Genomic DNA, 17,208 nt, shown 5'->3' with positions numbered 1-17,208 from the left:
ATTTTGAAAATATTACCATATTTAGGCCTACAAAAACAAATATTTTGCAGTCTTATCTTCAATGGACTGCCACATTTCACACAGTAAGAATAGCAAAATTACATAATTATATGTTTCAGAAATAAGGAGGCAGAAACCGTTTTTTTTTCTAACAAAGCAGTTTCCACTCATAATGGAGTTCCGATAGTATATAAACTTTGATTTGATTTGCTTTTCAATTATTTATAATTATAATAATAACAATTATTATTATTATTAATTTAAATAAAAATAAATTGACTAACAATTAAGAAAATTAAGTCCAAGCTTACCAAGTAGCAATTATAACAATCTGTTTAAATAAATAATTATACAAAGCATATTAGTTAATATAAATCTATGTTAATGTGAATTGAAAATATGAATGAAAATCCATCTTTGGATTTTCCAAAAGGTTTGTGTCAAATATCTGACGGAGACTTCGACTTTAGAAGCGTTTATCTCCAAGTATAACGAACAGGGAATTTCACTTGGTGTCGACATACATTGAAACAAGAGAAAATAAATAAAAAAATAGAAATAGGCTAAGAAATAAAGATGTTGAGAGAAGTATCCATACTGAATTTGGTTTAACCAGCAAGAAATGCCTTTTGATGATATGGAAGAAAATATTTCATTATCACGCTGTTCAAAACATTAATCAGCATGTATGCACATTGCACAAAGATTATGGATTGGGGCGCCTTGGCTTGTGTTACGCTACGCCACCTCGTGGCAAGTTCTGTGAATTGCAACTCCTGCTGCGTACAAGTAGCTCGCGGAACAGTCCGCGCGAATCATTCTGTCAATTGAAGAGTAAGACTCGCTCGAGACACATTTAGTGCACGGGATTGGAGCAAGAGGGGAGAGCCAACAAGCCGGGCAATTCACTTTAAATAAACCAAGGGATGGCTTTCAGGACGCCTGCTGTTCAACTGCACCTTAAAACGTGTTTTCTTCTGCTTTTAGGGGGTCTAATGGAAGCTGCCCAGGAGCAAGGAAGCATGTACATGTGGATTGATGCCAATCAAGCAAGAATATTAATTGGTAATAGTGTTTTGCGTGGGTTCTTAATGGCACATGAATGTTATTAGAGCCCAATTGTAAACCAAGCCAGTGTATAATAATTTAACTGAAGTTTTTTTTTTAATTCATGGGAAGCTTGTGAATGCTCAATGCTTTATTCAACAGGTTTTGAGGAGGATATTTTAATAGTTTCCGAGGGCAAAATGGCCCCATTCACACACGACTTCAGGAAAGCACAGCAGCGAATGCCAGCAATACCTGTCAATATCCACCACGTGAACTTCACCTGGCAAGCCACTGAGCAGGTACTGTGTGTGTGTGTGTGTGTGTGTGTGTGTGTGTGTGTGAACCTTCATTCTGAAACGTTTGATGGCATGATCTTAACCAGTGTCGCTTTACACTGACAAATCATTATCCTGATGCCGTCTTTTCCCCCTTTAAAATATGTAAAGATCTTCAAAACAAACTGATTTGATTAAATAAGCAGAATTATTGAATTAAGTTGTTAAATACTTTAAAAAAGTTGTTTTTCGTATGTGCAAGTTTTCAATTGTATTGATTTGTGATTAACATGCTCGTATAAATAAGCTATTTTAGTATAACTTTGAAATACAATGACAATTTTGAAACTATTTATTTATTTACAATGTTTATTTTTATTATTGTTATTAGTAGGCTATATATTATAGCCATTTATTACTGTTATATTTATTAGTATTTTCCTGTTTACCTGTAAAAAAAAATCTAAACATGCTTAAAACAAGTTAACTTATTTTGTAGAAAATAAATTCGTCAGTGAGTTAAGAATAATATTCTCAATTCAAAATATTTTCTTTGAAAGCTAAGCTTATCTTATGCAGGTTTGCTTGTCAGCTGAATGTATCATGTTTTAAAAGGAAAACGGTCAGTTCAACTCTTGTGGTATTTTGCATGTTGGTGTTGTAAAGCGGCACGCGGATCAAAGCGCGGGCCCGCCGCGTGAACGCGCCGCATCATGCATGTGCCAAACATCTGGGTCGGACTCGTCATCAGTACACTGAAAGCACGCGTGCCAGAGCCCGCGCTTTATTTCACAACGAAACGTCCATTTGGAATCACTTTGTTGCGTTGTTATTGCTTGTTGATCCTCTCTGTAATTCGTTATGGTTTTGGCAGAAACTGTGGCAAGTGATGCATAGCTTTTCCCCCAAGGTTTAATAATAATAACAAATATATTAGGCTACATGACTAAAATCAGTAAGGAAATCTTTCAGATTGGATTTAAAAACTCAATATAAACTAAGGCAGCTATATGTTTATGTATATTTTATTTTTATTTATAGCAATTTTAAGCATAAGGCATAATAATGGAAGCAAAATATAAGCAACATTATTACACTAAAAACATAATTTAATAGGCCTACATAATTAAATAAATAAAAATGATGGTAACATAATTAAATGAAAACATAGCTTTAATATTGATATTGTACATTTATTTTTATTAAAGTTTTTGATTCAATTCAAATGTATTTGTATCATACTTTTCACATTAAAAAGCTTCCCAAAGCAGTTTTAATAAGAATATTGCCTTACAAATCCTGTAAAAAAATATTTTCATGATTTGTTATCACAACATTTTTTTCTTTTGACAAATCAACTTGGATAATTTATAACATAGGATTACGGGATATTTTTTAATTTCAATAAACCTAATATTTAGGCAGCCAGGTTATTTAGGCTACTTTTTTAAGTTAAACCAACAATCATTTTTTACAGTGAGGTGACAACAGCAGTGAGAAAGGTCATACAGAATTTGCAGTGCAACTTTTAAAAGTCAAAGCGACAATGTTTTGTAATATCATGAATAACAGTATGCTCACATAGCTCATGTGATTCACCACAGCTTCATTCACAACTTTGTATGTATGTACCTAAACAGCTTTTGGGGGGGAATGTACAGGAATCTCTTTTCACAAATGATCTATCTTTGCACGCCCGGATCATAATCTGTGAATGGCATGTTGACTTGACGAAAGAGCAGCAAGAGGGAGAAATTAAAATAGCAAGGGGAGGGATACGGAGGAAAAAGAGAGGGCCCACTCTGTCCTGGCCCCTGTTAGCTTCAAAGACGCCCGCTGAGGCTTTAGAACAAAGGTCTCCGGCATAAAAGGCTGGCGGCGAGAGTTATCTGTGTTGGTTATTACCATTCAGCTGTAGGATTAGCTAAGCTCTCCACACAGCTTGTGTACTTTTGCCTCCATCAAACGCTGCCCAGCTTTTACACTCCAAAATCTAGAGACCAGAAAAAAAGAAAGGGAAAAAAGAGTCGTCTACCTCGCTTTCATCTCCTTTTGGGACAGTTTTTTTTTTTTTTTCGTAGTGCATGTTTGGCCTCGCCATCACGGCTGTCCTCACAAGTGTGTAATTCTCAAAGAGTTGAGGTCATTAGTCAGAGAGTGGAGGAAATTGATTGCCTTGCAAACTTAAGGATACTCTGAAACCCTCTTTTTAGTCTTTACAGATGTATATGTGCTCCTGTCATGAACCACATGCAACCTTTTTTGTGCTATTATCCCAGTTGCCCCTCTTTATGCAAATATACACTACTTCTTTTAATGTTTTTGAAGTCTAAAACAAAGGTCACCTCTGTTTATCTTTTTTCTTTTTCTTCTTCTTCAGGCAGAGTACTTCTATGAGTTTCAGACTCTGCGTTCAATGGATAAAGACATTATGGATGACCCTACTGTCAACGTTCCTCTCTTAGGATCAGTGCCGCACAAAGCTTCTGGTGTGCTTTTTATTTTATATACATATTCATTCATTGTATTTTATTTGAATAGATTTTAATTTTATTAATAAATTAATTTATTTCAGTTTTTCCTCTTAACAAAAGTTTTGATGATTAACTGGTGGAATAGTGCAATGACGATGGTGTGCATATAATTTCAATTCTTAAAATCACATCTAAATTATGATTATTATAACCCATGAGACTTGTGGTACATGGATGCTTAAGGTTAATTAATCAAAAGCGGTTTTGTGTACTCAGTGGTCCAGGTGGGCTTCCCATGTCGAGGTGACCAGGATGGTGTGGCAGCATTTGAGGTGACCATCCTGGTGATGGATGCTGGAGGAAACATCATCCTGAGGACTCCACACAATGCCATCTTCTTCAAAACGTGTCAGAGAGGTGAGCTTTCAAACCTTACATGTTGATGCACAAAATGATTGAGTGGGTTGTGGATCGGATATTGAAACTTTACAGTTAAAAGCCTAGAAGCATTTTTATTACTCAGAAGAGTTTTCAAGTTCATTCAGGTCAGCTTAATTTGACCTAAAATACAATATAAACAGACATAAATGAAACACTTGTTAACATAATATGAGTATAGAGCTGTAAGATGAATATGGTGTTTTGTATATCGCAACATTTGGTATCCTGACATTATGTGAGACATTATTGAGATCTGAAACTCTAGAGAAGACATACACGACTATTCAAAAGTTTGGGCGGTAAATTAATTAATAAATTAATATTTTATTCAGTAGAAGTCATTAAATTGAACAAAAGACATATAAGACATGTATAATATTACAAAAGCTATTCTGCTAAAAAGCTAAAGGAATTCTGAAAAAACAACAATTTATCACGTTTTCCATAAAAATATTAAGTAGTACAACTGTTTTCAACGTTGATAATAATAAGAAATGTATCTTGGACACTAAATCAGCATATTAGATTGATTCATGAAGGATTGTGTGATACTGAAGACTGGAGGTTTAAAATATATTAAAAAAGATAAGTTATTTTAAATTGAAATCATATTTCACAATATTACAGCCTTGGGGAACATTAAAAACATTAAAGTTACTTTAAAGATTTAAGTTTTTTTTTCTCAAGAGAATAACTTGGAAACTTAGGGGAAAGTTTCCATTTGCTCTAGAAGAAACAACCTTAGTGAAAAAAAACTATACAAAAATGTATTTAAAATACATTTATTTCATACTAACTATACTACAAATCCATTATAATATTTACTGACACATCGCTTGTGACTTACTGATATAAATATAATAATTTTAATAGGGCTGTCAAACGATTAATCGCATCCAAAATAAAAGTTTGTGTTTACATAATATATGTGTGTGTACTGTGTATAATTATTTTTAATACATAAATACCCACACATGCATGTGTATTTAAGAAATATTTGCATGTATATAATGTATATAGAATGAATGTAGCCTATATATAATGTATATTTTATATAAATATAAACATTTTATATATAAATAACATATTTTTCTTAAATATATACGTGTGTGCATTTATATACAAAATAATTATACACGGTACACACACATATATTATGTAAACACAAACGTTTATTTTAGATGCGATTAATTCGTTTGACAGCCCTAAGTTTTAAACATTATTTGGAGTACTTCTTAATTGCACAATGCACATGTCTTAATATTAAGACTAAAATGTGTTTTAATATCACTATTAGGAAGGATGGTATGATCTCTGTATAATATCAGTCTTTAAATTTAAGATATTTAAAGTGTACCTAAAGTACATTTGCCATAGTTCCACTTTAGCACAATCAAATATACTTCAGTATATCTTTAGTTGGACCTCAGCACTATTTCTGGATAACTAAAGTACATTTAGTTCAAAATTATTTGTTCCAATTTAGCAGACTTTAAGTATAACAGTACAATTGCAGGGTATTTATATTAATGTATTAATATATGTATTCAAAATGTATTTGTAGTATACTTAGCATAAAATAAATGTATTTCAAATACATCTGTGGCATATTCAAATTTCACTAGGGAATTGGTATGTTAAGTAGATCTTATTTATGATTTTGAGCATGGTTAGTCTCTTCTTTAAGTGTATTTGGTAAGAGAAGCGGAGATCATGGTACGGGTGATTCTCAACTTCACCCACAAAGCCATCGCTGGCTCATGAGGTCATGTGAATCCTACCAGCTGCAGCCCTTTAGAATGAGCGTGTTATGTTTTTCTCTGATCCCCCCTCCCTTCTCACACACACTAACCTCACGGTGTTGCATTCCCCTACACACCCTTCTCCACCCCTCTCCATTCGGCGTGTAGACTTCACAGATCAAATGGTCCATCTGTCTGAAGCCACCCCGCAGGGAGGAAGCGAAGTGTTTCCTAGTGACAGCTGAGGGTGCCTTAATGACTAGTACTCACAAGTTGTTTTTTTAAAAGTCTAGCTGCTTGAATTTCACCCACAGGACAAAATGACATTGACGAAGTTGATATAGCGTAAAACTTTCAAGTTTATCATCTTTTCGAGGACCATTATTAACAATACTGGATATTTAGTTTCATGTTTCTTAAACCTGACATAAACATATCTGCATTGAACAAACCTTAAAAAGGTTATTTGAGCCAGCAATTAACATTTTGTCATCATTTACTCACCATCGTGTCATTCCAAACTTGTATGACTTTCTCCCCCACGTGGAACACAAAAGGAGACGTTTAGCAGAATGTCCAAGCTGCTCTTTTTCATATGATGAAAATGAATGTAGACTAAGACTAAAGGGAACACTTTATATTCTGCAATATTATTGTCTTGAATGCACTGACACTATTGGATGAGAACTGAACTGAGTTGGAAGATGACATCCCTGCTTCATAGCTGAATTGAACTCATTATATAATTTATGAACTTTACACAGTTATTGAGCCAGAATGAATCAACACTGAACTGATTTCACCTGAATAGTTACTGTTTATTACTGTCTTTTTAGAACTGCTTTACAGCAGGATTGAAGTCTCTTTGCATTACTCAATCTTTATTTTCCTGTTTATCACTGTAAAGCTGCTGTGAAACAATCTGTATTGTATAAAGCGCTATATAAATCAAGGTGAATTGACTTGACTTAAGAGCTGCCAAAGTCTAAAATGACAAAAAAAGGGCAACAATAAAGTGGTTAGTATGACTTGTGCGCTATATTCCAAGTCTTTTTAAATCTTTGTATGAAGAACAGACCCAAATTTTTTATGTTATTATTAATTGAAAATCCAGCTTGACAGCCTCAGTCCACATTCACTTTCATTGTAAGGAAAAGAGCAGCTTGAGCATTCTGCTAAACTTCTCATTTGGGTTTTCACAGATAAAAAAGTAAGTCATATGCATTTCAAAACACATGAGATTGAGAAAATAATGACAGAATGTAAAGTACACTAAACTACATAGTCTTTAAAGATTGTGAATTACGCTGAAACATGGGCCACATTGTGTTCGACAGAGTTGTTGACATTGTGGTTTCACCTCAAAGCTATTTCCCTCCTTTTATATGTGTCAGTACTGTTATTGAATTCACTGGCCTTTCAACTTCTCCCGGAATCTGATGTCCTTGAAGTGGCGTAGGAAGGGAGTAAGTTATGGAGAGTTTGATGAAGATAAAAAAAAAAAAAAGGAAATGTTCTCACCACTTATGTCTTCTCTCCTCTTTCTGAAGCAAAGTGCCCTGGTGGTTGTCGCAATGGAGGCTACTGCAATGAAAGGCAGGTCTGCGAGTGTCAGGATGGGTTTTATGGGGTGCACTGTGAGAAAGGTAACCATATTTATATAGACCCACCATCAAATTAAAGTCAGTAGGCAGGTTACTGACAGTGTAGTTTACTACATGAAACGCACTAAATATATATATATATATATATTTAATAAAACGTAATTATATATTTAAACATTTATAATTTATATATAATATTTACATTCATTTAAATATTTGAGTTTTGATTAATAGTTTTGATCTTACTGGATCTCTAAAGTGTCTCATTGTCTACCTGCAACAAAACAAATCCATGAACAACAGATGTGGGCTTGTAGAACCTTGTCATTAACTGTCCACTGACAACGCCAAATAGATATAAAAAAATAAATAAAGAGAAGTGTATTCTACAAGACTCTTTTCTCAGAAAGACAAGCTTCCTTTGGAAACAAACGAGTGCATATAGTTTATTATGATGATGATTATACTCAACCTCAGGGCATCACTTCCCAAAATGCCTTGTGCAAATTACAAAGTGCGGTTAAGCCCGCTATGTACTAGTTTATATGAAAGAATGGAGCATGCATGTATTCTAGAAAGTTTCTGAAAAAAATAATATGAATTACCCAGCAGGTTGGGAGGCAAAAACATGTGTTTTTCATCTATTTACAACTTTAAAGAGCAGTTTACCAAAAAAGGCTTCCATTAGACGCTGAATATGCGTTCAATATCCTCATTGTAGCTCTGCTGTGTTTGTACATAAACCACTTCCACAAAACACCTTTCATCTAACAGCTTTTGGCTGATTTGTTTTCATCTGCATCGCTGCCAAAACCACAAAGTTTTGTGCTTTACATATCAAGAAAACCTGCAGCCCAAACAACAACAGCATTTTTATTTGTGATTTCAAAGTAAGACGTTAATATATTGACTACGTAAATGTTTCAGCCTGACTACAGAAATGACTACAGAAATGTTTCAAGTTACATTTTGCATTAAGATAATTTGCATTATGTGGGCTGAGCTATTAATCATAAAGCATATTTTAATGCGTATTAGATATAACAAACAAAATCCTCTTTTCCTCATTTTTAGCCCTGTGCTCCCCTAGATGTGTGAACGGTGGCCTGTGTATGAGCCCAGGTGTGTGTATATGTCCTCCGGGCTACTTTGGACCCAGCTGTGAGAGAGGTTGGTTTCCTTCCTGTTACTGCCTATCCATCATGCTGCTATTGTGCTATCTTATGCCATTATAATATTAAAATGCCCCAATTATACTATTTTAAAGGCTCCTAATTTTGTTTTGGAGGTCTGCTACAACACTTTTTCTTGCAACCAAGGTCAAAAACACTTACGTTTTGTCATAATGTACATAGCAGCATCACCTTATTTTTTATAGTATCTGAAAGGGTATTTGCTTTTGCAGCACAAAAAACAGTGTCTTCTTTACATGTCGACAACACAAACCAAACTCTTCCAGGCTTCAGCTACAATGAGTGTTTGAGGGCGGGTCAATGGAGATGTTGTTTACAGGCAGACAATGAAGACCATAGGCTGGCATTATGCAAATTTGTTAAAAACCTACATAAGTTTGTGCAGGAAGTAAGACTGTAACTACTGACAGTTCATTTCAGGCAGTTCACAATCGATTCTTTCTTTTGGGAGACAATAAATATCTCGTTCAGTAATGAAACTCTGGAGGGTACAGGCTGATAGGTCCTTTACATGCAATCTGAAAGCAATTACATCATTACCGCGTGGCATAAGCTGATTGGCCACTGATGAAGCTAATGAGATTGCTTGTTCAACAATTAAATGTTTGGTTCACTGTTTTCTAGTCTATCAGAGTTCCTAATAATTCAACTTCTTTAGATAAGCGAATGGTCTTTTATTAATTCCAAATCACTAAACAATGTTCCATGATCTGCATTTATTAGTTCATGAATGAAGCAACACACCTGTTCAAAATCATGTTTGATGTTTTGCAAGTTGTGTTGGATGCAGGGAGTGAATAATTTAGCATATAAGCAAAGCTAGCGTGAGAACATGTATTCTGAGTCAATAACAGCAGCAGGAAGAAAACTTTGCTTTGAGGTTACAGCCAAGCATAGCTTGCGTGAGACACGATACAATGTACAGGATTGCATGTTACCCTCTAGTTTTCCTGTTTGTTGCATGACTATGCATTTAGATGGGCTGTTTGAACACTGCAATATACTGTATATAGATAACAATGCAGCAGTCTTGCTTGCTCAGGTGGTTGCTGGGGGTTATTTTCTCCATCTCTATCAGCTTGCAATGTAATATCATTTGTTAAAGTCACACATAGTGCTCGTTCTCATTAGGTAATTTTAAGCCATATTGGTTCAGGAAAAAACGAGCTAGTTTAGGCCAATAGTTAAACAAACCCATTGCAAAAGTCACTAGTAAATTATTCTGTGCTTCACTAGCCCTGATTTAAGTCATTCGGCAAAGCAGGACCAGGCACACAAAGCATGGTCCATTAGCGTTAAGCCGTTCGGCAAAGCAAGTCCAGGCATATAGAGTTGGCAAACATGCAGTTCTCATGTTTGGAGCAGCAGCGGTACATGTCTTGGAGATAGATGTCTGTCTGTAGTGTCCTATTGTCTTTCTGTTGTCTCTGTGAGGATTTCTGAATGTCTATTAATGCATCAGCATGTTTTACACTAATGCATGTGTGCGTTTGCTTGTATTGTGTCATCAGTCTTGTTCCTGCTTTGTTTGGGGGATTTTATGTATGTCTATTTATGCAACAGCAGCATATCTTACATGCCGTCTTCTATTGGCGGGAGAAAGTCCATTCTTGCTCTGCAGCAGGAGCGTAGCAGATCTAGTCCGACAAGACCAAATTGATTAACATGCTATATTTATTTGGTGTTATCATGATTTAAATATCTAGTTTAAGTTCAATACCTAGTATCCAGGCTGATAGGTCCTTTAGTTTACATGCAGTCTGCAAGCAATCACATCATTACTGCATGGCACAAGGTGATTGGTCTCTGCTGATCCTGCAGCCAATGAGATTGCTTGTTTGAAATTGAAATAGTCTGGTTCTGTTTGCTGTAGGCTAGCACTGCAGCACATTATCAGAGATCCTCTGAAACCCTCCACCATTTATGTCTAGCTTAATTTTTGTAAAGCAAGAAATTCTGATCGCAGTCTCTACAAGTTGTTTTGATTTTTATTTTACAGCTGTTCTTAAAGGATTTAGAACAGATGTCAAAACCATGAAACATGATCTACCAAACCGTTAGATAAATAAATAAAAGCACAACTTGTTTGTGTGTTATTTCTCTTTGTAGTTTGTGACATTTTCATTGCTTTGTTTTCTCTGCATTAACAGCTAACTGCAGCACCACCTGTTTGAATGGAGGGACGTGTTTCCATCCTGGCAAATGCATCTGTGCCGTGGGCTTTGAGGGGAGCCGCTGTGAGCTCAGTGAGTTCAGCTACACGCATCTTCATCAACACTGTGAAAGGAACAAACTACAGTCAGACCACAGTAACAGCACACATTAAAAATGATCCAAAGAAAAACAAACAAATGCCAACTTGTTGGCCAAACCTAAGGATTTTCAGATGGGCTTTTAGAGGGGGAAAAAGTTGTTAAATAAGGACTGCAACTACTAAAGGGTGTGGTTTTATGTGCTTGATGAATCATGGTACCATTGTAGTCTTTAAACTAAGGTTTTGGGTCAGTATGATAAAAAAAAAATGAATTCATATTATTTTTATTCAGCAAGAATGCATTAAACTAATCAAAAGTGAAAGTAAATACATTAATAATGTTACAAAAGATTTCCATTTCTAAACTTTTGATTTTTTTTAAACAAAAAATACTGAAAAACATGGCATGTTTCCACAAAAATATCAAGCAGCACAAATGTTTTCAACATTGATAATGATAAGAACTATTCTTGAGCAGCAGATCAATAAGGATCATGTGACACTGAAGACTGGAGTAATGATGCTGAAAATGCAGCTGTTTCATCACAGGAATAAATTACATGTTAAAATATATTCAAAGAGAAAACTACTGATTTTGATTTGCTCATAAAAAAGTAGCATTCAAAAAACATTAGAAATTCCTGAACTCATAGCTTAAAAGTGCTAATTCTCTTCTGTGTATTTGGACTTCTAACTAAACAGCTCTATTGATTTATAATGTTGAGTGTTAACTGGCAGTTACATTTTTATCATCATCTTTCAAAGGGAAAGCTGTGTTGTTTTTCTTTGGATGTAATAGGCTCTCTTCCAGAAATTGCCCTCAGAGCAGGTCTCCAAGTAAACTTCCTAAGTGAAGTGTGTTCTCACATTAGTGTTAAATGGGCCGGCACCTACTTGGGCAAACACAGGATGTAATGCAGTTGTGTTGTCACCCTAATCACTAATAACAACCTCATGAGCTCACATGCACTCAAGCAGTGTGGCGTTTTATCTCAGGCCCTGTTCTCTGACACAAAAATACTGTATATACACACTTGCTTTGCTTCAAAACTAGTCTAGTTCATTGGTGTTTAAACAACTCTACTTTGACCCCAAATATCATCCTTTCCTTTTCAAAGGCAAGGAAGTAGTGCAGTAACACCTCTTTTGGTCTGTAAAGAGAGAGAAGAGAAAATATTGAAGTAATATTTCCGTAACTTTTTAAAAGCATTAAGCCAGTTGTTACTGTCTGATCCACTGCAGTATCATGTTCTCTGTCAAAACGAGCTGTGACATAAACGCCCGGAGTCCCATTGAGGTCATGTTATGTAAAGACCTAGTTTCATGGGTATGGATTTTGTTGATTTGTCAAGGAACAAAGCCGCCGCTGAAATTCAGTCAATCTTGATCAAATATGCAGGTGTTAGAGGATCCGTGAGCGTTCGGAAAGGGTCTGTCCGCCTATGCGCCCCGCTTTTGTTTTTTTAAAAGTGTTAAATTTCCTTTTTACTTTATTTCTCAATCACTTTACTATACTTTTCCATACATCCTCTGCTGGGTGTTTTTACATGTTCTCAATATGTTTGTCTCATTTTCCAGTGACAAATATCTAAACATCCTTAAAGCAAGATCAATTACAATTACTTTATATTTACATAAAATAAAGCTTGTAAAACCCCAATGGCAAAATAAATAACTTTTTTTTGTGTGTTAATAATATAAATGGAAATGTTAAATATATAACATTAATGTTCTCCAGTTTGTTTACTCTGGCATGAAGTATATTTAACATCTTCCTGTCTCAAAAATGTAAATTTTATATAAATGTTAAATATATAATATTTAAATAGATTTTAAAATTAAAATCCCCCCCCCCCCCACCCACACCCCCACATCCCCACATCCCCACATCCATTAAAACTGAATGGAGAAATTAATTTAGTATAATTATCAATTTGTTGTTACTATATGTGCATCAACAATTTTGATTGACTGCTTTAAAATGTTATAAATTTAAAAAAGAGCATAATATGATCTCAGCATAATATGAATAACAGTCTAGATATTTCCATGCAGCACAGTTTCTCATAAGACAGTAAACAATTGTAAACAACACTCCCTTTTGCAGTCTATGTTGGTTTTGCATTTTGGGATTGCGATAATGCAGTTTGCGATGTTGTTGTCTGCAGGTAAATGTCGTCAGCCTTGCAGAAATGGAGGCAAATGCACAGGGAGGAACAAATGCAAGTGCAGCAAAGGCTACCATGGCGATCTGTGCTCCAAAGGTGAGATTATATCAACTTGGCAGAAGAACTGTGAACATGTTTGATCAAAAGCACATGTTCCACTGCAGCATTGCTCTATGCGCTTTGCTCACGCACAAAACACGCACTGTAAAAATGAACCGCTGGTGCTTGATTGCACCTTAAATTTTCCACTTGGGCTCCAGGCTTGCACATGATATATTTCTAAGACTAAACACTGCGTCTCTGTGTACGGGTGAAAGTGTATGTGTATACGTGTGTGCAGCTGTCTGCGAGCCCAGCTGTGGAGCACACGGGACCTGTGTGGAGCCCAACAGGTGCCAGTGCAGGGACGGCTGGCATGGACGTCACTGCAATAAGAGTAAGACAACATCCCACATCCCTTTTCCCAAGGCCAAGTTACTAATTGCCACCTGGAAATGGATTAGAGCAAGAAATCCGCTGTAATGTCAGGGTATTACCATGGATATTTAGACATATTACCATAAAAATACCATAGTTTTCTGGACATGTACAAATGATATTCTTGGTGCTACCGTGGAGTGCAATGCAATCATTATTACACAAACTAAAATGAAAACAGCTTTGTTAACTGAATTTTTTTTTAATGACCCATAAAACTAACAAAAAAAAAGCTATATTTGTTTTATCTATGGTATATATTATAAAATTTTACACAACCTTTACAACCCACTTGCATTAAACATGAAATTGCCACTAGACGGCAATGGCACTAGATTAAAACATTTTTTAGGTTAAGGCATTAACTTTTGCAGCCCTAAAATGACACAAACAATCAAAATATGTAAGTGTAGAAAAAAAAGAAAGATAGAAAAGCCTTTGTGTACACAAAAACTAAACTTAATTGAAAAAAAAAAAATGCATATAGTGCAATTTAACCACTGGTTTAGCAAAAGAAACCCTGTAGTATCAGTTTTATATCATGCACCATTTGAACTAAAACCCTGGCAAATGACTTGTTTTTGTAGTGAAGTCAAAGGTTTCACAGACAAGGCTTAGATTAAGCCAGGATTAGGCCTTAGTTCAATTAGGGCATTTAAGTAGCTTTTATAAACTTGCCTTAAAAACATGACTGGTGTGGATCTTGCAAGTTGCTTTCAGTTAAAACAGCTCAAACCTGCATTTTGGTTTAGCTCTAAGCTTAAGCCTTATCTGTGAAACCAGGGGGAAATGTCTTATTTTTATTAATTATTTTAAGATTTTATTATTTATATTGACCATGGTACTGCAACAGTAATGTCTGTGTTTGTGTTACCCTCTTGCATTTAGTTTATAATCCCATTTAACCTTTGGTAAAGCAATTTTTACCACCTATTTTTTTCTTATTTTCCCTAGAAGGGTCAAGTAGTATTAAACGCTTTTAAATCAAATATACCAATACACAATTTGAACTTAAACTCCAGCAAAAATGGATAAATACTGTTCTACACTACTGAACTGATTGCTCTCTTCCTCCAGGATTTCGTGGAGGAGTCTCCAACAGCCAGCGGGTCTCTGGTTCCAAGCACAAGTCACAGCCTGTGGCAACGAAGGACACAAAGGAAGCACCCGAATCCAGTCAGCCCTCTGAGACCAACTACGTGGTTTAAGCCTCTAAACTTTGGGCCAACGGCCCCTCCATTTTCAACGTCGCCTTCCCCAGAACAAAGCTTTCATCATCCTCTTCCGATCCACATCGGGACACTCCCAAGCCGGACTGCTGCTTTCTCAGAGCGAGACTTGTTTTTGTAGGACAGTAACAGTGTCTTATTTTACCACTAGCGCCTTTGATATAATATCTCCCACAGTCACCCTTCATCGAGCTTCTGCCCTGCGTCTACCGAGAGGGGAGTGAGTCACATGGTTGTGGTGAGCGTCTGATGTTTGTGCGTAGCCCTTGCGGTTTAGCTTCAGATGTGGCGCTGAATCACTTTGAGAAGTGTACGTTACGATCCGAGAACTTCCGTGTGTGGATCCAGCTTTTCTTAGGATGGTAATTGCTGTGTTTGGCTTGTGCTCGAGGTTTGTCTCATTGACTTGCTCATTTTGTAAACATATTGTCGCCATTATTGTCACTAACATTCTTTTTCATGCAAATCACACTTGTGTAGTAGGTTCTCCAACAAGTACTTGTATAAGTAATATGTACGCTATTCGTGCTATGTAAAATTGAAATATAAAAATATATATTTAGATATGGGTAGACTGTCTTTAAGTGTATGCTTAGAGTTTTCATACTTATGTATAACAATGCACATACGCTGCTTGTGATGTCATAAACATTAAGCCAAAAAAAAGTTTGAAAAACAATTTTTCATGTGACTTCATTACACAAATAAAACATGTTTTCTTGGAGCCTGCGAAGATGAAGTGCCTTAACTCTTAAAAGGACGGTTGTGTCATTATTTACTCACCCTCATGTCGTTCCAAACCTGTATGACTAACGGTCTTGGATGAAGTCTGTCAAGCTCCAAAAAAAATTAGACACAAAAGCACCATAAAAATTGTTCATGCAGCTCTTTCCTTGGTGTGTTCATAAGTACAAATTCATGAATTAATCATTTATTTGAATCAGATCTTTGAATTAGATAATCAAGTTCAGTACCTCTTAGGGGTGGAACGGTACACAGAAGTCACGGTTCGGTTCATACCTCGGTTCAGACATCACGGTTCGGTACGATTTCGGTACAATGGAGTGAAAAGCAAAGCAAAAATGCAGAAGGCATTTTTATAAAATGTCTTAAACCTTGTATTTTTTTAAATAAGTTTTATTAATAAAGGCATAGAACCAGTTTATTTGTAGTGCACTGACAGTAGTTTTATATAATTAGTTTATTAATTAAATTATTAAAAAGACGAAAAGACCTTGAGATATGTTTGGTAATTGTACCTGAATGAATTTAAAATTAATTTGCTATTTCAGATCAAGATATTTGTTTTCCTTCATTTTAATTAACTAACTTTATTCTCATCTGAATTATAAATAATTGATTTCCGTATAAAATAATACTACCATAAAAACTTTTGTTAACAGTTGTAGGTTACAGTTTGACAAGAGTTTAGAGTGTGACAAAAGCACAATATTGTGTTTTATTGCCAGTGTACACAAATATAAGTAAACAATTTGCAGTTTTAATGATGTCCTGTATGAAAAAAATGACGGAGTATGTTTTTACGTTTCCACTGTTCGATCGCCCGTGCCTCTCTCTCTACACACACACACACACACACACACACACACACACTGTTCATCGGGCGATTCGCGCCCGCGCCTCTCTCTCTCTCTCGCACGCGCGCGCACACACACACACACACACACTGTTCATCGCGCGATTCGCGCCCGCGCCTCTCTCTCTCGCGCGCGTGCGCACGCACACACACACACACACACACACACACACACACTGTTCATCGCGCGATTCGCGCCCGCGCCTCTCTCTCTCTCTCGCACGCGCGCGCACACACACACACACACTGTTCGATCGCGCCTCTCTCTCTCGCACACACACACACACACACTGTTCATCGCGCCTCTCTCTCTCTCTCTCTCTCTCTCTCTCTCTCTCTCTCTCTCTCTCTCTCTCTCTCTCTCTCTCTCTCGCGCGCACACAGACACACACACTCCTGCATTGCAATCTTGATCGCAGCCTGTTCATTGCTGCGTTAACAGTCACACCAAAAGCGAATAGAGCGAAATTTATCGCTATTTAAGAGGGTTTTTTTTTTATTTGTACCGTGTATTCTGCGTGCAAATTCGTGCACCGAACCGTGACGCCCGTACCGTTTCGGTTCAATACGAATACATGTACCGTTCCACCCCTAGTACCTCTGTTAAACTCAGTCAATGGCTGTCAAGTTAACAGCTCCCTGGAGGTTATTATTGGTGAGTAACAACTTCAATTTTGGTCCGTTCCACACTTTAGGCCATCTAA

At 36.2% G+C, this 17,208-nt stretch overlaps 1 protein-coding gene across 1 annotated transcript; it reads left to right on the top strand.

Moving 5' to 3' along the window:
* Window positions 1-784: 784 nt before the first annotated feature.
* On the top strand, window positions 785-15,631 carry wif1 (wnt inhibitory factor 1). The gene is made up of 10 exons (XM_056257478.1): window positions 785-1,065; window positions 1,210-1,349; window positions 3,706-3,814; window positions 4,076-4,216; window positions 7,533-7,628; window positions 8,661-8,756; window positions 10,930-11,025; window positions 13,202-13,297; window positions 13,542-13,637; window positions 14,756-15,631. Exons 1-10 carry the CDS (start codon window positions 927-929, stop codon window positions 14,884-14,886), a joined length of 1,140 nt encoding a protein of 379 aa, XP_056113453.1. The 5' UTR covers window positions 785-926; the 3' UTR covers window positions 14,887-15,631.
* The last annotated feature ends 1,577 nt before the right edge of the window (window positions 15,632-17,208 follow it).

Source organism: Rhinichthys klamathensis, unplaced genomic scaffold (assembly GCF_029890125.1).
Source record: "Rhinichthys klamathensis goyatoka isolate OS25496 unplaced genomic scaffold, OSU_Roscu_1.1 h1tg000139l_1, whole genome shotgun sequence".
NCBI classification, from domain to species: Eukaryota; Metazoa; Chordata; class Actinopteri; order Cypriniformes; family Leuciscidae; genus Rhinichthys; species Rhinichthys klamathensis.
Note: the sequence above shows the minus strand (reverse complement) of the source record. Positions and strands in the feature narration are given on the sequence as shown.

Bases quoted from the DNA above. Each gene is read 5' to 3' on its own strand.
- wif1 (XM_056257478.1), top strand. From the start codon at position 927: ATGGCTTTCAGGACGCCTGCTGTTCAACTGCACCTTAAAACGTGTTTT. The intron at 1,066-1,209 runs GTAATAGTGTTT...TTTATTCAACAG, and splicing joins TCAAGCAAGAATATTAATTG to GTTTTGAGGAGGATATTTTA. The intron at 4,217-7,532 runs GTGAGCTTTCAA...CTCTTTCTGAAG, and splicing joins CTTCAAAACGTGTCAGAGAG to CAAAGTGCCCTGGTGGTTGT.